We start from the raw sequence: 21,923 nt of genomic DNA, 5'->3' as shown, positions 1-21,923 counted from the left end.
GTGTGTCTCTGCCTGAACTTTAAATATTTAGGAGGTAAAATGGCCTGATCTTGCGAATTGATGCAACAGCTCTAAATGTTCTAAGCCTTGTATGGGGCAGAGGGAATTCCCTTACCCAACAATCCCATCTGTGCAGCATTTCATTTCTAATCCTAAAGTATTCCCTGAGGATTCCTGTCGTATACTCTGCAGTGCGTCATCTTGCTAATGGGAGATGTGGTATACATTTTTATGCTGTTTTGCGGCTTGATAGCAGGACAGAGTTCATTTCAATGCAAGTGCTCCAGTGCAGTGGGAAGAACTGATGAGGAAACAGTGCGGTCTGTCCAGGCCATGGAACGCAGAGCACACTTGCGCTTTTGTAGGTAAAAGATCTGTTTTCACCTGTCTCTCAGTACCAGATAATTCCTGATCTCATTTTTTGGTAATGTTATCTCACATCCTGCAATGTTGCTTGTTCTGCAGTACAGCAAATCATGCTTATAAATCTTGAGTATGACAGGGACCCTTTTATCAACCTGTAAATGCTGGGAATGTCACTATTTTTTTTAACATATTTTTAGCATTTTCAAAGTCTGCCCTTTAAAAAAGTACTGTAAAGCCTATCTTGCCCTCTCTTCCACACTACATTTGACTTAGTTTTACTTTGCACATTGATATTCTTCAGGTAAAGTCAATTGAATTGAACTTCAAACTATTTTCTCTCTCTGCCAGCTAACAATTTTCCAAATGGTGGCTGTCATTTTTCACAAGTGATCAGTCTGAATGTCAAGTCAGCCACCTAGGCTCATTACTATACATATGCTTGAGTTTACACATTATTTTAAAAGCGTGTCCCTTAACAAAAATAGACACATCACTTCAGAAAGTTCTTACAGAGCAAGTGATGCCTTAGGGCTTCATAAAACAGTGAATGAGAAAGCTCAGAGAAGCATAACCTTCCTGTCTGTCTTCTGTCCGCTTAAGCAATAGAAATAATGGAGTGACAGTGATTTCTGCTTTCCTGTGCTTTTCCATGCCTTACATACTGAGAAAGAAAGTTTGGTTTAGTTGTTTTTTAATTCTGGAGTAGAGGGGCATTCTTGGCAATGCGCGTATACTGAACTGTGTATTTTCTGAACAAAAGGGTATGTTTTCTTCAAAAGATTTAAAATCCAGCATGAAATTTGAAAGACTTTTATAGGCAGTTTTAGATAAAACATTGGGAAAGCCTAGGCAGTGGCAAAGATGTCTGCTGTAAGAAAGAGTATTCTGAGAGGCCCTTTATCACCAAGTGCAATTCTTGATAGGAAAAGGTTTAAATCAATCTAATGCAGCACCCCTGTTCTTCTGCACTGGTGCTGGAAACCTGGAGGCTGACCCTCACAGCTGCTTTAAGTTGCTCCTGCTGGTAATAACCATCAGGATTCGATATGGCAGGCAGAGGTTGGGTGGATGTAGAGCTCCCTGGCTCTGCCATGTGCAGACAGGCTGGAGTCTGAGGGGCGACTGGTGCGAGAGCACAAAGCTGCCTAGCAGAGTCCTCAGGCACTGAGAGAAGCCACTGTCCTCTTGCCAAATGAGTGCAGTAGGTTGAATCTGCTTCTCTCAAGACTTTCGGAAAGTAAAACTGACCTGTATTCAGCAGGTTGGGGGAAGGAAGGAACAAGCTTTTACAGAGTGGAGAAGACTGTGCGAAGAGAAAGATGGCAGTTTGGGGCGCACTTGTTCTCTGCTGCTGGTCAGCTAAGCAGCTTCGACTGGAAGTGGTAGAGGTTACTGGCAAACAGCGGTTCTGCGGACTTGGGCAGCTCTGTTGAGGTATCTGAAGTATGAGACAAAATTGTCAAATTAGAGTGTCTGGATGATGTATTACAAGGGATGCGAATAGGGTCCTTATAAGCTTGTGAGCATTTCCCTGGCCTTGAGCCAGTTGGATCAGTTGTGTCCTGCCCCCTTTCGCACCTAGCAGCCCTGCGTAGGATGCAGCTAAAGTGTCCCGAAGTATCACTGGAGCCCTTTGGGAGTAGAGACTCAGAAGCACATCATGGGACTGGACTCCAGCTTGAACAAATTGACAGTTCTTCAGAAAGTCTTCTGTACCTGCATCTGTAGCTGTCTTTTTATCTGTGATGCTGCCGAAGAGAAGGATGAACTGATAACACAATGACATGCCTTGAGCAATATAAAGCAGTGTTAATGCCTCTCTTCTAACTGCCAATCCAGGGAGACAGGATTTGTGTTTAATGACAATGATGTGCAATTTCTCGGGGGGGGGGGGGAAGTGTCTTTAGGGGTATCTGTGAAATTACGCTGTGAATGTTGTGCACCTGTCCTAAAAGCTCTGGATACCAAAACTGAGTTATTCAGCTCACAACAGTCTTACAGTGATCTTTCATGTCCACTGGGTGTTTATTAAGGCTTTTAGAGTATTCAGCACATAGAGGCATTTTTCATGCACAAATTTAATGTTTCTACCCTAAAAAAGGCTTGATTAGTGAGTTATAAGCTTGATTATATGTAATTATAGCACATATTTAGCACATATATTGATTATATGTGCTCCGTTGAGAGAAGGGGTGGGGCGTGATGCAGTCTGGGGCCAGCTGCCGGAAGCCTGGAGTATCTGCTGGGAGGGGGTGGACCTGCTCTTGCCCCAGCCCTCGTACTGATGTAGGGGATGAGGAGCAGGAAGACGTGCATAAGGGAAGAGCTCCAGAGCGGCTGAAAGGGCTGTGGGGAAGTGTTTCTCCGAGAGGGCAGTGGAGCTGCAAGTGGTTACCTGGAGGCAGGGACCAAGCTCAGCAGGCCTTGTGATAGGTTTGCAGATCATGTTTGTGTGCTTCTGGGGCTCCTGGCACACCACTGTCCAGCCTCTTGTGCAGTGTCCAGACCATCAGCCTACTGCTTGCCTTTAGGACAGCGATTGCATGAGTTAAGAAATGATTGCATCATTGCTGATCCTCCCTGGCCCTTGCTAGCCTGTACTGAGGACACCCTAGGGACAATGAGCAACATTACCATATAAATAAGATAGGCTGGTAGTAGGAGGATTAAACACGAAGCATGGCTCCTTGCAAAGTCAGGCAAATAAAGCTGCTTTTAACTCCAGGAAATGCTCCTCTGTGCTCTTAACCTTCCTATGTTCCTTCATGTTTAAGGAAAAGAGGGAGTAAGAACTGTGTTTGTCTACCTGGACCATTTTCTTAAACATAATGCTTCAGGTGTCTGGTGCGATGCAAAGGGAAATAATCATATCCTTCTTGGTGTCTGTCATCCAGTTGTTTTGCTGGGGGACTGGCCTCCCACCCTCCTGGAGTCAGCCTTGCAGTGTCACTGTGCTCCCTTTGGCTGGTTGGATGTAATGCAGGCTTGCCCAGGGCTTGTGCTGGCAGTATTTTTAGGATTTTGAAACCAGTCTTACACAGAGATGAACTTTGATTTTGGAGCCCTTTGAGTTGTTGATACGTACCAGCTGCAGCCAAGTAATGGGAAGCTGATATCTGACCTGCTCTCATCTGTATTGCGCCCATGAAAAGGAATACTTCCCCTTATTTAAAACAGTGCAGCAAAAGCAGATGTATTTAACAGCTTCCAAGGAGTTTCAAGTTTGACTCAGACATGCCTATAATGCCAACATACAGCTTTCCAGAAGGTTAGAAGGAAAGTTATAAATATATTTGATACATAATTCTGCAGCAACGGCAGACGAATTTTATGATTTAGGCTGTTCCTTCTGTTGGTTTCTCTGCAAAAGCTTAGGCTGGTTGCTAGGCAACTGGCATTAAAAAAAAAAAAAAGTACATGTCTCTTTGCATTGCAGGCAGGAACCTTGGGAGCAGCAGAGGCTTCAAATGGCTCCTTAAATAGCATTGCTAGGGAATGGAAGTTAAAATATTGAACCTTCATTGGTTAAAGATTCTGTTACAAAGGTCAGCCATCTAGGGGATATTCAATAGTTTGGTTTCTTTTGGTGCAAAGGAAAGATTAGAAGGGGTGTGTGTATGTGCTGTAGATAGTACAACAAATGGAAATTTCCAAGGATTCCTGACTGTCAAGCAGATTACTTAGGTGGGCTATATAACTGCATTCAGACTTAATTCTCTTGTCTTGACAAAAGTGTAAAGGGTTATGTTGGTCACATTAGCAAGGACAGATTTAAGGTTTTAAATTCTAAAACTTAGGAGGTACTTCTAAAAGCAAACATTTGAACCTGCTTAACTGCAGTGCTCCTATTAAGTAAACATAGGCTAAAGGAAAAGGGATGAATTGATCCTGGTGTTGAAAGAAGTAATTGCTATAGGGGAATCACGTTCGTACTGAGGGCTTCACAGAAATGTAGAAATTCAATGGGAAGTTATCATCAGAACAAGTAATTCAGGAGTTCTCAATTGCTGGCTCACTCTCTCATGTCGTCTTCCCTCATCAGTCCAAGGGCACTTACAGCTAGATGGCTGTGAATCTCAGGATGCAAGGGATACTAATTAATACTAATCTTGCATATTGATGAAAGATACTCCCTGCTTCCCCATGATGCCTTTGAGACAGTGCAGCTTGTAAGATAGGACTATTCTGGAAATAGAGCAATTTTAGTTGTTGAGACTCATCTGTAGACTGAACTGCGAGATGAATTGGGACTGAGGCTGTCTACCAAGTCCACATTCTTGTGGAAACTTTTCCCCTCTGGCTGAAAGGTGTTGCCAAAGAAGCAAAAGGGTAGAAAGGTTTTTGGGACCTTTGCAAAAGTTAAGCAGCTGTTTGTGATGTGTCAGGTCTGCTTGGCATGATTTACTGTCTAGAAATTCCTCCTCCCTTTACTTAATGTTCATGGTGTCTTTATCTTCTGAATATGAAATGATTTCTCTTGCATCCTTATTTTCCTTTGTTGGTTTTGTAGGGGTGGGAGAGAAGAGTAGGGGAAAAACTGATAGATAAATAGTGTTGGAGTGAGCAAGGAATACCAGCATTTGGACAGCATCTATGCATTTATGTAAATTGATGACAAAATCTCTTTAGCCTTTTGGAAGAGTAAGCAAAAAAACTCCCCGTGAGCTGCTGTTCTTTCTATACTGGCCATAGGCAAGCATCTTTGAAGCGTATGCTTGTACACTTCATTATATAATTAGGAAATGAGGAAGGACGGTTGTGTTTAATACTTGGATAGAAGTTTTTCCTTACATTACAACTCCCTTGTAGGATTCAAAGCCATGGGAGATGTAATTATTCAGGGGAAAGTGTCTTTCTCTCCACCCTTCTCCTTCCCTAAAATTTCCCTTTGATTTCTCACTGCAGATTGACAGCCCTGCCCCCTCATATTGAATGTGGTACACAGAGCTCTTTCAAAAGTCTGCTTAGAAAACAGCCATTTATCAGTATTGCCCATTACTTCCCAGCAACTGCCTTTACTAATTTTCTTTTCAGGAATTATGTGGAATTGTGGAATGTGTTATTATCTCTGCAGAAGGAAAATGTTGTATGCAAGTAGATTGGGTTGGGGAAAAATGTGATAAACAGCCTCCTACAGATATTAGATTTAAACACAAAACAGCGGTGCCATGCCATTCCCATGTCTCCGCTGCAAAAAACACAAGGTTGTAGGTAAAAGAAGGATGGAGATGCGCAACTGAGCTAATAGAGATTCTTAAGATTCCTTACACAGTTCCCTTTTTTTAATTGCTGAATATTCCCATTAAGGCAGCATTTACATTCCATAGCCCTGATTTGAGCTCTGTGCCTTGTTGTCCATAACAAAAGGGGACAGCTCATGTATCTGCTTCAACTTGATGAGGATCCTGAAGCTGGAACTCCTACATTAGACCTCCCACAGAAAAAGCTGAAACCCCTGTGAGGCAACTATTGGCAAGCTTGTCATTTCTCTTTAAACTGTGTCTGTTTAATGGGTATGTGGGGGGGGATTAAAAGCCTTTCTCCGAAAGAGAAGCCAAATGAGACCCAGAGGCAAATCCCTGACTTCCTGAAATCCTTGGGAACTGGTTCTAGTGCAGTGTTTATAACCCAGCAATTAGAAAGCCAAACTGAAAGAACTTAAATCCTGGCCTGAATTTTGATGCCAGCCCCTCTGAACCTCAGAATTATTAGTAAAAAGCATGAACTTGCTTGGAGTTCAAGCTCTGCTCTTCTCAAAACATGCCTCACCAATAAATCTAATTATTATTGCCTTGCAATGATTCTCGCAAACAATGCGCTTGGCTGCCTGGTCCACCCACACTAAGTGAAAGAATATGAACGCTTTAATTATCAGATTATTTCAATGTTACACAAACACTGCTTCATATTAAATATTTTTACATACCAATGACACATCTGTATTCAGTGCTCTGAGTGAATGATATTTGCTGTCTGCCTACTAATGCCTATAGTTAATATCTCTAAAGCACCTTGATATTATATTTCATGCCAGTCTCCCCTAAGGTCACTGTGAGAGTGGGATATTCTTTCCACTGCCATTCCTTGGCTAACATTTTCATCTATATATAATTTCTGCTGAGTAAGCTCTCAAGGTGAAATTAATTTTTAAAATGCAGCTGGGGAGAAAGACTTCCTAACACCCTGTTTCTAGAACCATTCCTGGTCCATATGTATAACTGCAAATTTTATGAACTTATTTCAAGTGACGTAGCTCCACAAATGTTTTAGAAGCACTGTAGAAACTGTAGCTCTCACTTTGTAGATTAATGTTCAGAAGTGAATGTGAGTGCATGTGGTAAAGTAACTCTGCTCATGAGGCATTTGGGCATAGATACAGGGTTGGATTTTTTGCTTTGCTGCATTCGGTAGTTGCAGTTGTGCCGTTGCCTCCTGAAGAGATTCCAGACAGAACTGACAAGTGCTCTGCAGTTTAAGGCTAGTAGAGACTGCAGAGTTGGCCTGTGTCCTGAGGACCAGCCTTACTCAATGGACAGAGTGCAAACAAGGAGGGAATGGAGTTCAAGAGGAACTGGCAAGGAGTTGGGTTTTATCACTTCTGTTCTGGTACAGACCCTGAAAGATGTTATAACTATGGCCTAAATTAGAGCAGGTCACTGGTGGCTCTGGCTTGTGCTAGCACTAGCTGAGGCTGTAACTAGCTCCCAGGTGCCTCCTGTTTTCCCTGCTGTCAAACTGCTTACATAGAACTGAGAAACCACCACCAAGTTTGATTCGTATCCCTTTTTTAAAAGTCACAACGCTGTGGACAGAACAGTCTTTTGTATATTCAGTCTTTGTAGCTCACTTCTACGTGATGAGGTAACAACAGTTGGGGGTGTTGTTCAGCTTCATATACACCGACTGGATATGACATAGTCCTGCTACACTGCCCAGGCGCTCTGAGATGGCCTCGAAATACCTGTGGGGCTGGAATATAGCAGGAGGGCAGGAAGCATGTATGTCAGGCTGGGACCCTGCTGGGACTAGTCTAACTTTTACAGCTCGTCCAACAGTGTGGTATGGGGACACCACTTCCCTACAGTGCAGGCAGCATCCTGTAAAAGAGGAGTAAGATGCCATTAAAACCTGAGACACTGAAACTTGTTGACAACTTTTGTTTAGAAAAAATATTCTTGGAGAGATACTAGCCATCTAGTAACAGCAGAATGCAGTGATGAGCTTGCATTTCTTTCTCTGCCTTTTCCTCACTACCTCAGGACTGATGTCGTGACTTTGAGCAGTGCGAGGTAACAATGTGAGCTCTAGAACAGAATTTGAGTCTCATCTTTGCCCCAAGACAGACCTTCCTTCTGGCTTTAGACAAAAAGTTGAATCACATATTTGCAATTATAAAATAGCAAATGTTTTGATACTCAATCTTATGCTCTACGTAGATGAGGACAGCCTTGAGAATCTAGAACGTGCTGTTGCTCTTTCTTAGACCAAGGAGCAGGTACCCAAGCTTTTGGAGAGTGATTTGAGTTCTGCTGCTGTGGGGCTCTTATGTGTATTGTGCTACAATACTCATCACTCCCTTAGCATGTGCAGGGCTGCTGTACATGTTTTTCCCTTTTCCCTGGCTACCTTCCAAGCAAATTCTTACCCAGGCTTTTGAATCTCTTAGCAAGAACTGGACCTTCAGTTCTATGGAGAAATGAGAAGGCAGGCTCAGCCAGCTCTGGTATGGTGTGAGGGAGGGGAAGTGCTGATAACCAGTGGGAGTGTGAAGCTGCAGTTAGGACTGCCAATTGTATGGGATTAGAGCAGGCTCCTAACCCAGCATTGTGTGCTGACAGGAGCTCTGGTGGGGAGGGCCCTTGGGCATCGGAGAGACAGCCAGGAGCTGGTACTGAGAGGCCGTTGGTGTGGCTCTGCAAGCTTCTATTGATGCATTTACTGCTCTCTTGTGATACAGAAAGACAATGACTACTTAATTTGCTTCTGAAAGTGAACTCTCAGAGGGAGTGGGAGAAGCCTTTGGGTCTTGGGACAGTGGGAAAGAGTTTAGGAGGAACTGAGAATGTAAGGAGAAATTCTGAGAAAGAAAACTTCCCCTTGAGCTCATGAATGAGAGAATTTGGGAGGCTCTGGGTTCTGTAATGAAGGAGTTGGAAACTTCTAAGAGACTGTAGTCCAGGTGGGATGGGGTGGGCTAGAAAACAGTGGTAGGGCAACTTCTTTCACATCCCCATCTGCTGATCACACCTTCTGATCAGCATCTCAGACTATAGCTTTCCTTGTTCCCCTTTAAACTTTCTGAAATATGGCAGCCCTGAGTATGTGCTGTAAAGAGCAGTCAATGTTTGTAGAGCACATTAAATATCAAAAGGGCTATGTAACTGCTAAGCTTAGTAAGCATTATTCATTAATGGTAACCTAACATCAGAAGACAGCAAGAGTTGATTGGGCTTTCTTTCCAATATGCTATGTAAACCACCTGCATGAAATTCATTCTTCTCCCTGCTGAACAATGTGCTACTCTGCCTCCTCCACGCTTTACATGGTGGGATCTCAGCTGTATTGTTGCACGTTCTAGAACTGGAGAGTTCCAGAAAATCTACAGAACAGAGACTAATTTAGCTGCACAAACCTCTGTTTAGTTGGCCCAAGTGCAGTGTACTGAAGGATAATCTCTTTGTGATCTTTTTTTGACTTACTGGAAGATGATTGTGTGGTAGGGTCAACTGTTGCGGAATTCTTATGCAGTGGGAGAACACAGTTAAAATAATCAGTGTGTTAACATCTGAGGAAAACTGTTTCTTGTAAAGTGCACAGCCAGGACTGATTCTTTGACATGTTTCTTCTGGGTGTAGGAAGTGTGTGTGTTTGTGTGCATGCATGTGTGTACACGTATGTACAGAGGTGGCACTAAAGTTGCTAACTTGTTGCTGACACAATATTCTTTACTTTATATCACTATTTTGTATGTTTCACTGAAATATCTTGCTTGGGCTCTGTAACAGCATTGTCTAATCTGCCTTTTTTATTTCCACCCCCTATTTCTCTCCCCCCCCACCCTTCTCCTCCTCCTCTAGTCAGCATATGCTGTGTCCGTGCTCAAAGAGTGTGCTAAGCTGCGACCTACAGATCCCACCGTTCCTCTTCTGGCTGCCAAGGTCTGCATTGGGCCACTGCACTGGGTAAGCAAGCTGATGCAATTCTTTACGTAATGTATAAGGTACCGCAGTGACAGTGCCACAGTGTAGTTGGGGGGGGCGGGGTGCGGTGGCGGGGGAAGGAGGAGAAAGGGGAATTCCCATTAAAAATCTCATAAGCATGCACATGCATGCATCTAAATGAACAGAAATTCAGCAAGAAATTTGCAGTAAGTCTGAACTGAACTTTGCTGACAGAGTCAACAAAGGGGGGGGAGGGGGAAGCCATAACAGCAGCCTGGGGACTGCTGCTTCAGGTGAGTGTCCAGAGTTGAATTGGCCACCCTTGTAGCCCCTGGAAGACAAAAGTTAATCATTATAAGTGGATCTGGTCGTTGGACTGTTAGACAGTTCAGCTCTGCTGGATGACTCAATCCTTTGTTCTTAAAGCTGCTGTGTCAGTGTTTTCTGTTCTGAATGTGTTAATGTAGGCCCCAGAAGCAGAGTGGGAGTGGAAGTTTGTGCCTGTGAAATTCTGGTTATTCCAAGGAGCAGAAACATCTGTCAGTCTTTTTGCTGCTTGGTTTAATTAATTGAATGACAGCCTGTTGTTTTCATCTCTCTCCTCACCACAAGGTGTCCCTGCAGTCAGTGAAGGATTATAGTTGCTAATATAAGTAAAACAAAGATGCAGGAAAGCATGAAAGAAAATACCAGAAGAATCTGCCCAGATTTGGGGAAAAGTTTTAGAGGCTAAATCTGTTGTGTTCCCTGGGGCATGCCCCCCCCCCCCCCCCACAATCATCTACATCACTATTTGGTGCAAGTCTGTATTATTCAGCTGAATTTAATTGAGTTATATCGGTGAGGAGATCTGGTCTTGTATGTTTTTGAATGAACTATGCTGTTCTGAATTATAATGGTTAAGATCATACGTGATTCAGCAAAAAATGGGAAGCATCTTGCTATAGGAAAAATCTTTCAGTTCTGAGGGCCTTGAGGGAAGTCTTGCTGAATTTACCGAACCCATCTCTGTTCTTTAGAGCAATTTGGCTCTGCTGTACCTTTACCTCATTATCTGTGTTTTGAGAGCTGAAAGTTCTATACACAGTGAATCTCTTTTTTTAATAAAACAAAAATGGTTTTCCTGATTCTTAGAGGTTTCAAAACACTATGTAAGCCAGACAGAAGATCTGTGTTGAACATTCTTGTTAATATCTCTATTGATGCAGCTTTCAAAGCAAGATTGGCTTGTTGTTAGTCTAAAACATCATCAAGTATGTTGTTAAGTATTTCCCTGCGTAGGCTCTGAAGCTAGAGGAGCTTCATGGGCTAAATGCCTGCATTCACATGGAGCCATAGTGCGGGACTGCAAGGCCGTGATGCCACCCCTGACAGTTCTACAGTCTCAACTCTTGTCAGGAGGAAAAAAATCCCAGCAGAATAGTCATTAAATTTAGGGAAAAATCTTTCTCTGAGATCTAGTTTTTGCCTAGGAACCTGAGTTTTAGTATGGAAAACAAACTTGGGGTCTCTATTGCAAATGATCCTCCTACTCTTCTGCCTTTCTGCTTTGTGAACATGGATCTGACAAGGAGGTAGCACTGGAGACACAGAGTGAATGAGGGGAGGAGCTCTGCTGATACTTGCAAACAAAGAAGAACTGGTTGGGAACCTGAAGGCTGGGGCACCCTTGGCTGCAGACCATGAGAAGGTGAAGCTCAGGATCCTGAGAGCAGGGAACAAGGCAAATGGCAGAATCACAATCCTAGACTTCAGGAGAGCAAACTTTGGCCTCTTCAGGGACCTGCTTGGGAGAATCCCATGGGTTATGGTCCTCGAGAGAAGAAGGGTCTAGGAGAGCTGGTTGATTTTCAAGGATCACGTTCTCCAAGCTCAAGAAACTTCCATCCTGGTGTACAGGAAATCGAGCAAGTAGCTGCAGGCCTGCATAGAGGAACAAGAAAATCCTAACTAAAGTCAAACGTAAAAGGGAAGATAGAAGATAGTCTAAAACATCATCAGGTATGTTGTTAAGTATTTCCCTGCGTAGGCTCTGAAGCTAGAGGAGCTTCATGGGCTAAATGCCTGCATTCACATGGAGCCATAGTGTGGGACTGCAAGGCCGTGATGCCACCCCTAACAGTTCTACAGTCTCAACTTTTGTCAGGAGGAAAAAACCTCCTGCAGGGACAGGTGACCCGGAGGAATATAGAAACACTGTCCAAATGTGCAGGGGCAGTGTTAGGAAAGCCAAAGCTTGTCTGGAGTTTAATCTGGTAAGGATGTGAATGGCAAAAAGAAAGGCTTCTACAGGTATATCAGCAGCAAAAGGAAAACTAGGGAAAATGTGGACCTGCTCCTGAATGGGGCCTGGGACCTGCTGACAAAGAACACAGAGAAGGCTGAGGTACTCAGTGCCGCCTTTGCCATAATTTTCACTGGTGAGATTTGCCCTCAGGCATCTCAGATCTCTGAAACCAATGGGAAAGCCTGGAGCAAGGAATACTTGCCCTCAGTGGAGGGTCAAGTTAGGGAACACTTTAGCAGACTGGACGAACACAAGTCCATGGGACCTGGTAGGATGTACCCATGACTGCCAAGGCACCTGGCTGATGTCATTGTGAGGCCACTTCCAATAATCTTTGAAAAGTCATGGTGATAAGGGCAGATTCCTGAGGACTGGAAGAAGATAAGTGCTACTCCCCTCTTCAAGAGGGGCAAGGAGGTGTGAAAAATAATCCTGGAAAAAACTTCCAAATGGTTTAAGGACAAGAAAGTGATTGGGAGTATTCAGCATAGATTTACAAAGGGGAAATCATGCTTGACTCACCTGATACCCTTCTAAGATGAGATGACTGGCTTAGTGGATGAAGGGAGAGCAGTAGATATTGTTTATCTGGACTTTAGCAAAGCTTTCAGCAGTCTCACGTAACGTTCCTATGGACAAATGATGAAGTGTGGTCTAGATAAGTGGTCAGTGAGGTGGATTCAAAACTGGCTGAACTGCAGATCTCAATGGGTTGTGATCAGTGGCATGAAGTCCACCTGGAGGTCAGTGACTAGTGATGTACCCTGGGGGACTGATATTTGGGCCAATACTGCTTAAATGCTTTACGGATGATATGGATGAAGGGACAATGCGCACCTTCAGTAAGCTTGCAGATGATGCAAAATCAGGAGGAGTGGTTGATAAACGAGATGCTTGTGCTGCTGCTCAGAGGGACCTCAACGGGCTGGAGAATTTGGCCAACAGGAATCTCATGAAGTTCAGCAAAGGGAAATGCCAAGTCCTGTCCCTAGGAAGAGATAACCAAACACTGGGCTACCAATCAGCTGGAAGGGAAATTTGCAGAAAAGGATCTGGGAGTCCAGGTGGGCACCATCTTGACCATGAGCCAATAATGTGCCCTTGTGGCAAAGACTACCAACAGCATCCTGGGCTGCATTAGGCGGACTGTCACCAGCAGGTCGAAGCAGGTGATCCTTTCCCTCTACTCAGTACTGGTGAGGCCATATCTGGAGTGTTGTGTCGAGTGCTGGGCTACCCAGTACAAGAAAGAGACAGATAAATGGGAGTGAGTCCATTGAGGGTCCACAAAGATGATTAAAGGACTGGAGCACCTGACATACAAGGAAAGTCTGAGAGAGTTGTGGTGATTTAACCAGGAGAAGAGAAGGTTCAGAGGGGATCTTATTAATGTGTATAAATGCATGATGGGGGGAAGAAGTAAAGAAGATGGAGTCAGACTTTTTTTTAGTGGTACCAAGTGACTGGATGAGAGGTTACAGTCCCAAATTGGAATACAGGAAATTAAACTTACACATAAACAAAGAACATTTTTTACTGTAAGGGTGGTTGAACACTGGACAGGTTGCTGAGAGACATTGTGGAGTCTCCATCCTTGGATATATTCAAAACCCAACTGGGTCTCAGAAACCTGCTCTAGTTTACTTTGCCATGAGAAGGGGGCTGGACCAGATGACTTCCAGAAGTTCCTTCCAAGCTCTGTAACTCTGTGATCTATCCTGAACACTGGGGTCTCTGTTCCAACTATTAAACTTCACAAGCAGACAGCAAATAACAGATCTTTGACCTCAAAGCCAGTACTGTAACCACTTCTAAACGTAAGTAGTGGCTTCAGGAAGGCTGTGATCTCTTAATACTTGCTTAAATGTGTGGTCTCTGCTGTAACTAGCCTTCGGACAAAATTTAAATACAGTGAATGCATCTTTGAAGATTCAGTGCTAAAAGCAAGATCCATGGTGTGATAGCGAAGGCACTCTACCAGAGTCATTGGTATTTGTTGAGGTGAAAGGACCGGGTTTCTGTACTGTGAGAAAAGAAATGGCATAGATTCCTTCTCTTTCACATATGTTAGCTCAGCATTTATCCAGTTCTCGGTACTAAGGACTGGATTTCAAATTGTGCTTTTAAACTGTGTCTACCATCTGTGATGGATGAAGAGTCGAATGTACAGTTACGAGCCCAAAATTTAAGGTATTTCTATGCCAGGTAACTTATGATTTATCCTACGCATTGCTGCTTCTCACAACATCCTTTTGGATCTGCTAGCACAGCTAGTATGTAAAGAATACATCTTCTTTTCAACTGTCCCTATACCAAGGTAATTCAGCCACAACTCTGACCTCAGGCAGTCCAGTATCTCCAGATTTCATATACATGGCAGGTGACAAAGCAACAGTGTAACCATAAATAAACAGGAGAAAGAAGAGAAAAAGTTCTCCAACTACTGCGTTTTTGACTGCATGGAACACTTTTTTTTTCAGTGGTTTTGGATCAGACCCTCGCCCAGAACTGGGGTGCAGTCTGAAATGCAAATCTTATTTCATAAAAGCCTAATCTTACTGCAGTTGTCATTTCGAGTGGAGCCTTATGGACTAAAACTAAATGAAAAATCCCTCTCCCTTCTTCCTTTCACTGAGTGGCTTATGCTCTACCCTTATGCCAAACTTTTGATGAGATTGTGCAAGCCTTATAATGAGAGGAAAGTCTGAGCATTTTTTAGAAAAAAATGAAATGGTAGCTTCCTACATCTAATAGTTAAAGAGATGCTTGTGATGTTACTGGCAAACTCCTTTGCCTAATAAAGACTTTCCTGCTTTGGAGAGCTGTTTTTCTAAATGTCATCCTTACAGTAATTATTTGCATTTAAATTACATAGCAATCAAATCAGAATTGAATCATTTAAACTGGAAGTGAACAAGTTAATGCCAGTATAAATAGAAAACAGGATAGACAGGGCACTGGAACAGTTTAACAATTTAAATATTACATATTAACAGTCAAACACTCAAATATACCTTGTTTTTCAGAACATAAAATATGATTAATTTCTCAATTAGGAAATATATCTATGTACTTGATTGCTGGCTAGTCAGGAAAAGGGTGAAATCTGATCACAATTTATACAAATGAAACAGCTAATTTGTATCTCCTGCATCTGCCTACTATATGCTTTTGCTGCAGTGTTATACCCAGTTTGTTTATAGTCCACAGAAAAGCAGTATTTTAGTCTCTCTCTCTCTCTCTCTCACTCTCTCTTTTTTTTTTTTTTTTTTTTCTCGCATGTGCTAGTAACTGACATAACATCATTTATTCTGCTGGACAGTTGCAGAATGTCATGAGGAGCACAGAACAGTTTCTTTCCTAATGAATCAGATGGTCATTTAACTTGTATTGCTGGCTTTGTTCATGGTATCTCAGCACACTTTAAGAACCAAAAATAAATATTAATTGAAATGTACTCTAGTGACATACGACACTGAGGATGCCCAAATCAGAGGAAATAATCTCTCAATGCAGAATAAATCAAAATAAAAATATACATTCATAATGTGCCATGCAAATCAATATGTAACAGAGCCTGATGTGGAAAAGAGCTGAACACTCCCAGCTTCTGTTTTGACAGTATAACCAAATTATTAGCTGATGTAAGTTGGCACTGCTCCACTGGTATATTGCTGGCACCATACTGGTTTACACCAGCGGATGAGCTGCCCTCGCTAACCCCAGCTTTAAGGATTGGGCCTGCAATAAACAGCTGAGTGAGGTAGGCAATGTTTTGATCATCTTGTTTTCAAATTACAGATTTTCACAAATAAAAACAATGCAGGGGGAACAGCAAATCGATACTCCATTAGTTCTGAAGCTTATGCCAGTTGTTTTAGAGAAGAAAAAAAAAACTCCAGAAGGTGTGTACCTATATAGATCATGCTTGTCTGGCCAAGATTCAGTTGGACCTGTACTTGATGAAGTCCATGAGCTATGGAAGCTTTCAGCAATATTGGAACTTTCATTTTATAGCATAGCTAGCACATTACACAGGTGTATTTTAAATGTTTTAGTGGGCTCAGCATCACTTTTAAGGCACCATGCTCCCTAGCACTCATAGTTTGCCAGAGTTTCAGCACAGCCATTTGCCTAACTCATGTGTGAATGATTCTAGTAAGTGAACAGAGAGCCCATTTGTCTTTAGCCATTTGTCTTTTAGCTTTCCAAAAGTGCTTTGAAATGTTTGACTATGGAAGTTTGGAGCATCATTTCAAATTTTCACTGGAAAGTTGATGTGGCCTACAGTAGAACGTCCACACCGCAGTTGTTCAGCCTTGGTCCAGTATAAATTCAGAGTGCTACCTAGTAAAAGACGTATTGCAGTTCCCTACTTCACTCAGCCTTCCTTGGCATGGCCTCAGCTGAATGCAGACTTGCCTATTTTGGCAATGATTTTGAGTTGCAGCATGAGTTGTTCTTCACAGTACAGTGCTGCTAATTTCACAAGTAATTTGGGTTCTCCAGGTGCATTCAGGACCCAGTTGGGGCAGATGTTGTGAAAAATATTAAAAATGGAGCTTCTGGCTACAGGCAAGCATTAAATACTGATTTTTTTTCTGTTTTATGAGTCTTATTTATAAGTATTTAGGGTTACTAGGATGCTTTGTTTTGTGTGTGGTTTTTTTGTTTGTTTGTTTTTTAACTCCATTGTGATTTCAGTGGAGGCATGCTTAGAGCTTTGTAAATGCACATGGAGACAAATAGACTATACTTAGATTCTACTTAGTCCTGGGATTACCTCAAATGTTCTAGGACTCTGTCCTAACAGAGTAGGAGGACACAAGTCACAAGTCATGTTCTTAGTATTTTCAGAGACTCACAGTTGATATCACAAAAATAGCTTTGTGATCCTAAACTTGCATACTACTGAACAATGCCAATGCTATCAGATAGTACGAATTTGCTCTCTGATGTGATGTTTTGGAGGGACTTCATCCTGTGGCAAAAGCTGCAGTACAGGATAGTGCTATGCTTTCTAGCAAAACTACTCCCCTCACTTCTTTTAATTCTCAGACCCTAGTGTGTACAACCAAGTGCTCTACTCCAGTGCTTTGCTGGGAAGACAGACTGCTCTCAGTCAGGGCAAAGAGAGAATGAAACAGGGCCAGGCCACACTACATAGGCAGTCATAAAGAGTCTGTAAGACATACCTCAAGGTTAATACATCATAATATGTGTGGGATTTGGCAGGATGTAGATTTACAACCATATTACTTCTGAAGTAATAGTTTATCATCCACTACTTTCACAGGCCTCTTAATTTGATGGAGCTTCTTCTATCTGATGTTGACCCTGTCACTGTAAAAAAGAAGTGCTGTGCATGTGCTGATACCTGGTCACCTAGGAGCCCTGGAGCTGCATGAAGATGTTTAGCTTTTACTGCAGTATGAATAACATCGAAAGATCAAATCTAGTCCCATTACCTGAATTATTTGACCTGCTGAGCAGACTCTCTAAAGGACTGACATTGCTAAGGAGAGAGGCTAGTGAGAAAGCAAGGATAAGGAGATTAGAGATTTCCTCCATCCTCTAAAAAGATGTTCTTGCTCACATCATGCATGCTGTTACTGGGGCAGTTCAGAGGTTTTAGACATCAAAGATGGCCAAGAATCCTGTCTTCTATACAGCTCCCTTGTGAATAAACCACTCTTGCTGCAGTGGAGGGAAAGGCCCAGATATTCCTAAAGGCAGGGGCTGAGCTTACATGCTCAGTAAGTTGGCAGGCTTAGCAACAGTGACACGCAGAAAATGCTGAATAGTCCAACAGTTGAAAGCACAGAGATTTTTGTTTCCTGACGTACACAATGTGTGATTTGTTTTGTATGCTGTAAACAGCTGTGGGACACAGCCTTTTCATTATATTGCACCTTAGTGACCACTTTCTTCCTATGCATTTCTCCTTTCTCCGCTTTGTTTCTTTTACCAATGTCTCATTCTTTTTTTCTGTTTGTATTAGTGTCTGTACCTACAATCCAATATACCAAAAATGATGATAAAAGAGGTCAGTCCTTCTAGTTAACTCAATATCACATGCAGTTATAAGGTGATATTTTGTGTAGGTCCCCTTTCCATAGGATTGGATCCTTTATTTACTCAGATACTGCTCAGTCTCACCGGTATCCAGACTCCCCTGTTTGACTAACCTTCTTGTCTGCTCTCCTAGCCCAGTGTCACGTGATGTGTTTCCTGTCTCCTCCCTTGCACATTCCTCTTCTTCAGTGCAACAAGCTGCCATTTCCATGCTGCTGTACATCATCAGTTTGCTTGTCCTTAATTGTTCTAAATCCGTGCTGGTGGGAACTGACTGCAGCTCCCACTTACAATACTGGAGGGTGTTGATTCAATAGGGTTGGGCATCAGCTTTTCTAAAAACAAGCTGGGTGGTGGTTGAAAACCAGCTGGGTGGCGATAGGCCAGAGGACAGCACCTGCTGTTCCCCACTCCCTTGTCAGTATGCCCACGGGCTTGGCTCGAGCATACACCAAAACCTCCGGTCAAATAACAAGGGTTGGTGGAACAGCAACTCTCTGTTTCAGGGAAAACATCTCTCAGGGTTATGCAGCAAACAACTGTTCCACTTCTATCAAAGGTGAGGGAGGGGGTGGGGGAAAAAAATAACCCACGATATTACAGTCTTATCAGCGTCACTTTGCAGTTTGGCAGTGTGTTTCTCTCCAGGTGCCAGGTGTGCACTCCTCTCTTGTGTGAAGGAGAGGTTACTTAGCTGGGGCTTCTGAGTGCCTCCTCACAGGTTGTACAGCTTGAGTTCAAAATACAAAAAGTTTATTTTAGGTTGTTTTCCCCAGTACCTGCTTTCTTCCACCCAGGGTCTCTGAACACAAGGAGCCTCTTCCCTCTCCCTGCAACCTGTAGTTCTGCCCCTTTCTCCATGTGCCCTTCAATGTGAAGTATGCAGAATATAGCAATAGTAAGGGTGAAATCAGAGATCTATCTTTGTAGCTTTGAGACTTTGTTTTCACTTCCTTCTGAGAGAATAACAAATAGTGATTCTAAGGAAGCTGAATTCAGGCTGTTACCTGCACATGGATGCCCAAAGATTTCTCTTTTTGGTAGTGCTGGGAACTGTTGGCATTGCTAGCGAGCAGATTCTGTGCATTTCCCACTCACAGTGACGCTGTGCCAGCCGTGCTTGGGAGGATGTGGCATCCTGTGGCTCAGAGCTTGCTAGTAAGGGTCTATAAGGTGCAACAGAAAATTTCCATCCATGTTCCTTACCTTTCTAAGTCAGTGTTGTGTTGTCCTAAGGGCAGAGTCTTCCTTTGAAGTGAATGAACCATTTAGCTTCCCTCAGTATGGAGGCTGGGCCTCTGGCTGTGCAGTAGGAGTAGGAATGGCTGTCCCTTCACCTGATATGCCTTCTCCAGCTCAGCTCAGTTGTGACCACTGAGACCTCACAGCTTCTGGGAGCTCTGCTGGGTGAGACCCCACGTGCCTGGCACCGCATGGGGAAAGGGGCAAGGGAGAGTGGCTCCTGCTGCCTGCAGTCACATGGCAGTATGTAGGAGCTGCAACTGGGAATGATTGAGTCTGGTGGGACTCCATAGGGATTGAGGCTTCATTTGAAGGTCTGCTCCCCTTTTCTATGGCTGCAGCACAGTGGAGACATCTCTTACACTTAAGGGACCCTATGGGCACAGCTTGACTGGCAGATCACTGATCAGGCTGGCTACTGGTGCCTTAGTGAGGTGTGTGGGGAGGCATTTGTCCACCCAAAACGCAGGCAAGTTAGGGACAGTTTGCATCAGAGAGTTGAAACCTTACAGTGGGTAATGCAAGTGAAAGGTTTGACTTTTCAGACTTGCCCGGAATGATTGAAAAGTAGGAGTATTGAAGAAGAGGGGGCAGATGGCAGTCACAGCACGGCTGGCAGGAGAAGCGACCGAGTGCTGTAAGAAAGAAAAATAAATGTTCTTATAAACAGAACCAGCTGCTGAGCTGTACTGGGGTTTACAGGGCCATTTATTTTTGAAGTAGTCTTCAGCTGACCAAGCTTGCATTTGCAAGAATCTTTGTGGCTGGTCAAAGTGCCGTTAGTGTTAGCATGAATAAATGTTTACAAGAATGGTTGTGCTAGAAGTGCTCTTTCAGCCATTCTGAAAAGTTGTGTTTTTAATTATTCATACAGTAGATTAATCTGACACTCACAGGTGGCCCTGGATAACTGGCAGGCAAGAAAGCTGAATGGTGTGCTGCTGATTTATGCAGCATAGGCCATCAGTCAGGGACTGGAAACACCATCAGGTGACCATTCAGAGGAACAATGGAGCAAAATCTCTCCAATTTTAAATGTCTCCATTTCTACTCCAAACTTTTCATTTAATCTCCTTTTTTGTACACTCTACCCACCCCTGCTCTTGTTCACTAGCCATTAGAATTCCTTGTATAATGCTTTTCTTCATCTGACGGAGACTTCTTAGAGCAAAGCATATGTGGGGAGAAGAGACAAGGAGGAAAGAGAGTAGGAATATAGCTGTTTATGGTGGGAAAAGAGATGCATAATTAATTTTCTGGCTGCAGAGGTTTCACATCTTACATAAAAGTTCCTAGGAGCTGAAGAATTCAGTCATTGTTTCGTGGGAAGGTTTTTTTCCCCTCTATGCCAAGTTATGGGACATTCTCTTCTTCCATTGTCCTAGGCTCCAGTCCAGAACACGCTGCGGTGTATGACAGGGAAGTCAGTAAGGCTGTAGGGCTGCTCATGGGATTAAGAATTCTCCTGGGACAAACCTTAATTTTCCTAGTGTGATTGGAGTTTAAAGGTTGCACCTGAGCATCGCGAAAGCCAGCGGGACTATTTCTGCTGTTTTCAGCAGCCTTTGGATTATGCTGTTAAAGAGGGTCCTTGCTATTTAGCTGGTGATCTCAAGTATGCACGTGAAGGGGTTTTCCTGTTTCATTTAGTAGTTTCCAGATTCATGCAGACTGGGCAATCAGCAAGACCGTAATGCCTGCATAGTGCTTCCAGTGAATAGTTAGATGATGAACTGCATGTTGGTTCGTGGGCTGACTGGTCTGAGGGTTCAGAAGTTTGGAAACTGTTGGTCTAGATCTAGTTTGAAGTGGTGTGGTCTCAGGGATCTGTGCAAGTGAGGAAAAGACACAAGCAGTGGCAATTGCTTCTTCACTCACAGACATCTCAGCCTTTCTTTGTGTTTGTACTGCCAGTAAAGATTTTCTCATGCTTGATATCAACGAATGAACACTAACCCTTTGTTCGTATAGCTATTAGTTAATATTGTCAGCTGAATGTCTTGAGTGTTGTAAGTAGGCAGCCCCTTGATAGGCTGGTATATTAGTAGATTCTGTTCATAAATAGAGCATTAACATATCACTGCAGAATGGAAATTTCTGATCTGCTGGTACATTTTTGGCTTTACTTCATTACAAGTGACTCCTTTTAGATATTAAGGAAGTATTAGGATCCGACGTCTGACAAAGCAGACTATTAAGATAGTGCATTTCAGTTATGTCTGTAGTACTTGCATTTAAAACAGCTGGATTCCAAACAAAAACCACGCCTCCTCAAAACAAAATAACCCTACCCCCAAAAATGAATCGCCTTGTAATGAAAGTTTCCAAAAGTTGAGTTTTTCAGATAGTGTAATGCTGTCTGGTCCTTGATCAGAGGTGACTATTGATTATGGCTGACAGGATCTGCAGACCATCTTGTACACAAATGAGGCCTTCCTGTAGGCTCTGTATCTTTCAAGCATTAGCTGAAGCTTTCATCTGTACCTCTGTGATTTAGACCCTTCCAGCTATTTAAAGCCTACAGGTCTTAGTTTTTTCTACTTACAGAGAGTAAGTGATGTTAATGAGAGTTTGAGTTAGAAATGAGAAGTCTATCCTATAATAGAAGAATTAACTTATTTTTGGTTAGAAATTGTCGTTCAAGGTGATTTTAAAGGTGCTAAAACTTTATATTTGTATTAGGCTTAGGTCCGTGTGGTCAGTTGGAAAGGAAGGTTGGGGGGAACAACAGTCTGCTCTGTAATAGGAGAGACAGACAAAATATTTTGCCATTTTGGAGGCTCATTCTGAGA

General features: G+C 43.0%; 1 protein-coding gene across 8 annotated transcripts in view; it reads left to right on the top strand.

Annotated features, from left to right (window-relative positions):
• TTC7A (tetratricopeptide repeat domain 7A) overlaps nt 1-21,923 on the top strand; it is a 187,417-nt gene that overhangs the window by 51,122 nt on the left and 114,372 nt on the right. For all 8 annotated transcript variants that reach the window (XR_010388532.1, XM_064509558.1, XM_026121174.2 and 5 more), the window contains one exon: nt 9,444-9,548. Coding sequence is in view for 7 of the 8 variants with exons in the window: in XM_064509558.1 (XP_064365628.1) it covers nt 9,444-9,548 (105 nt within the window). In the remaining variant the exon portion in view is untranslated. The remainder of the gene's footprint in view (nt 1-9,443; nt 9,549-21,923) is intronic.

The sequence above is a fragment of the Dromaius novaehollandiae genome, chromosome 3 (assembly GCF_036370855.1).
Source record: "Dromaius novaehollandiae isolate bDroNov1 chromosome 3, bDroNov1.hap1, whole genome shotgun sequence".
NCBI lineage: Eukaryota > Metazoa > Chordata > Aves > Casuariiformes > Dromaiidae > Dromaius > Dromaius novaehollandiae.
This window is presented reverse-complemented; position numbering and strand designations above follow the sequence as displayed.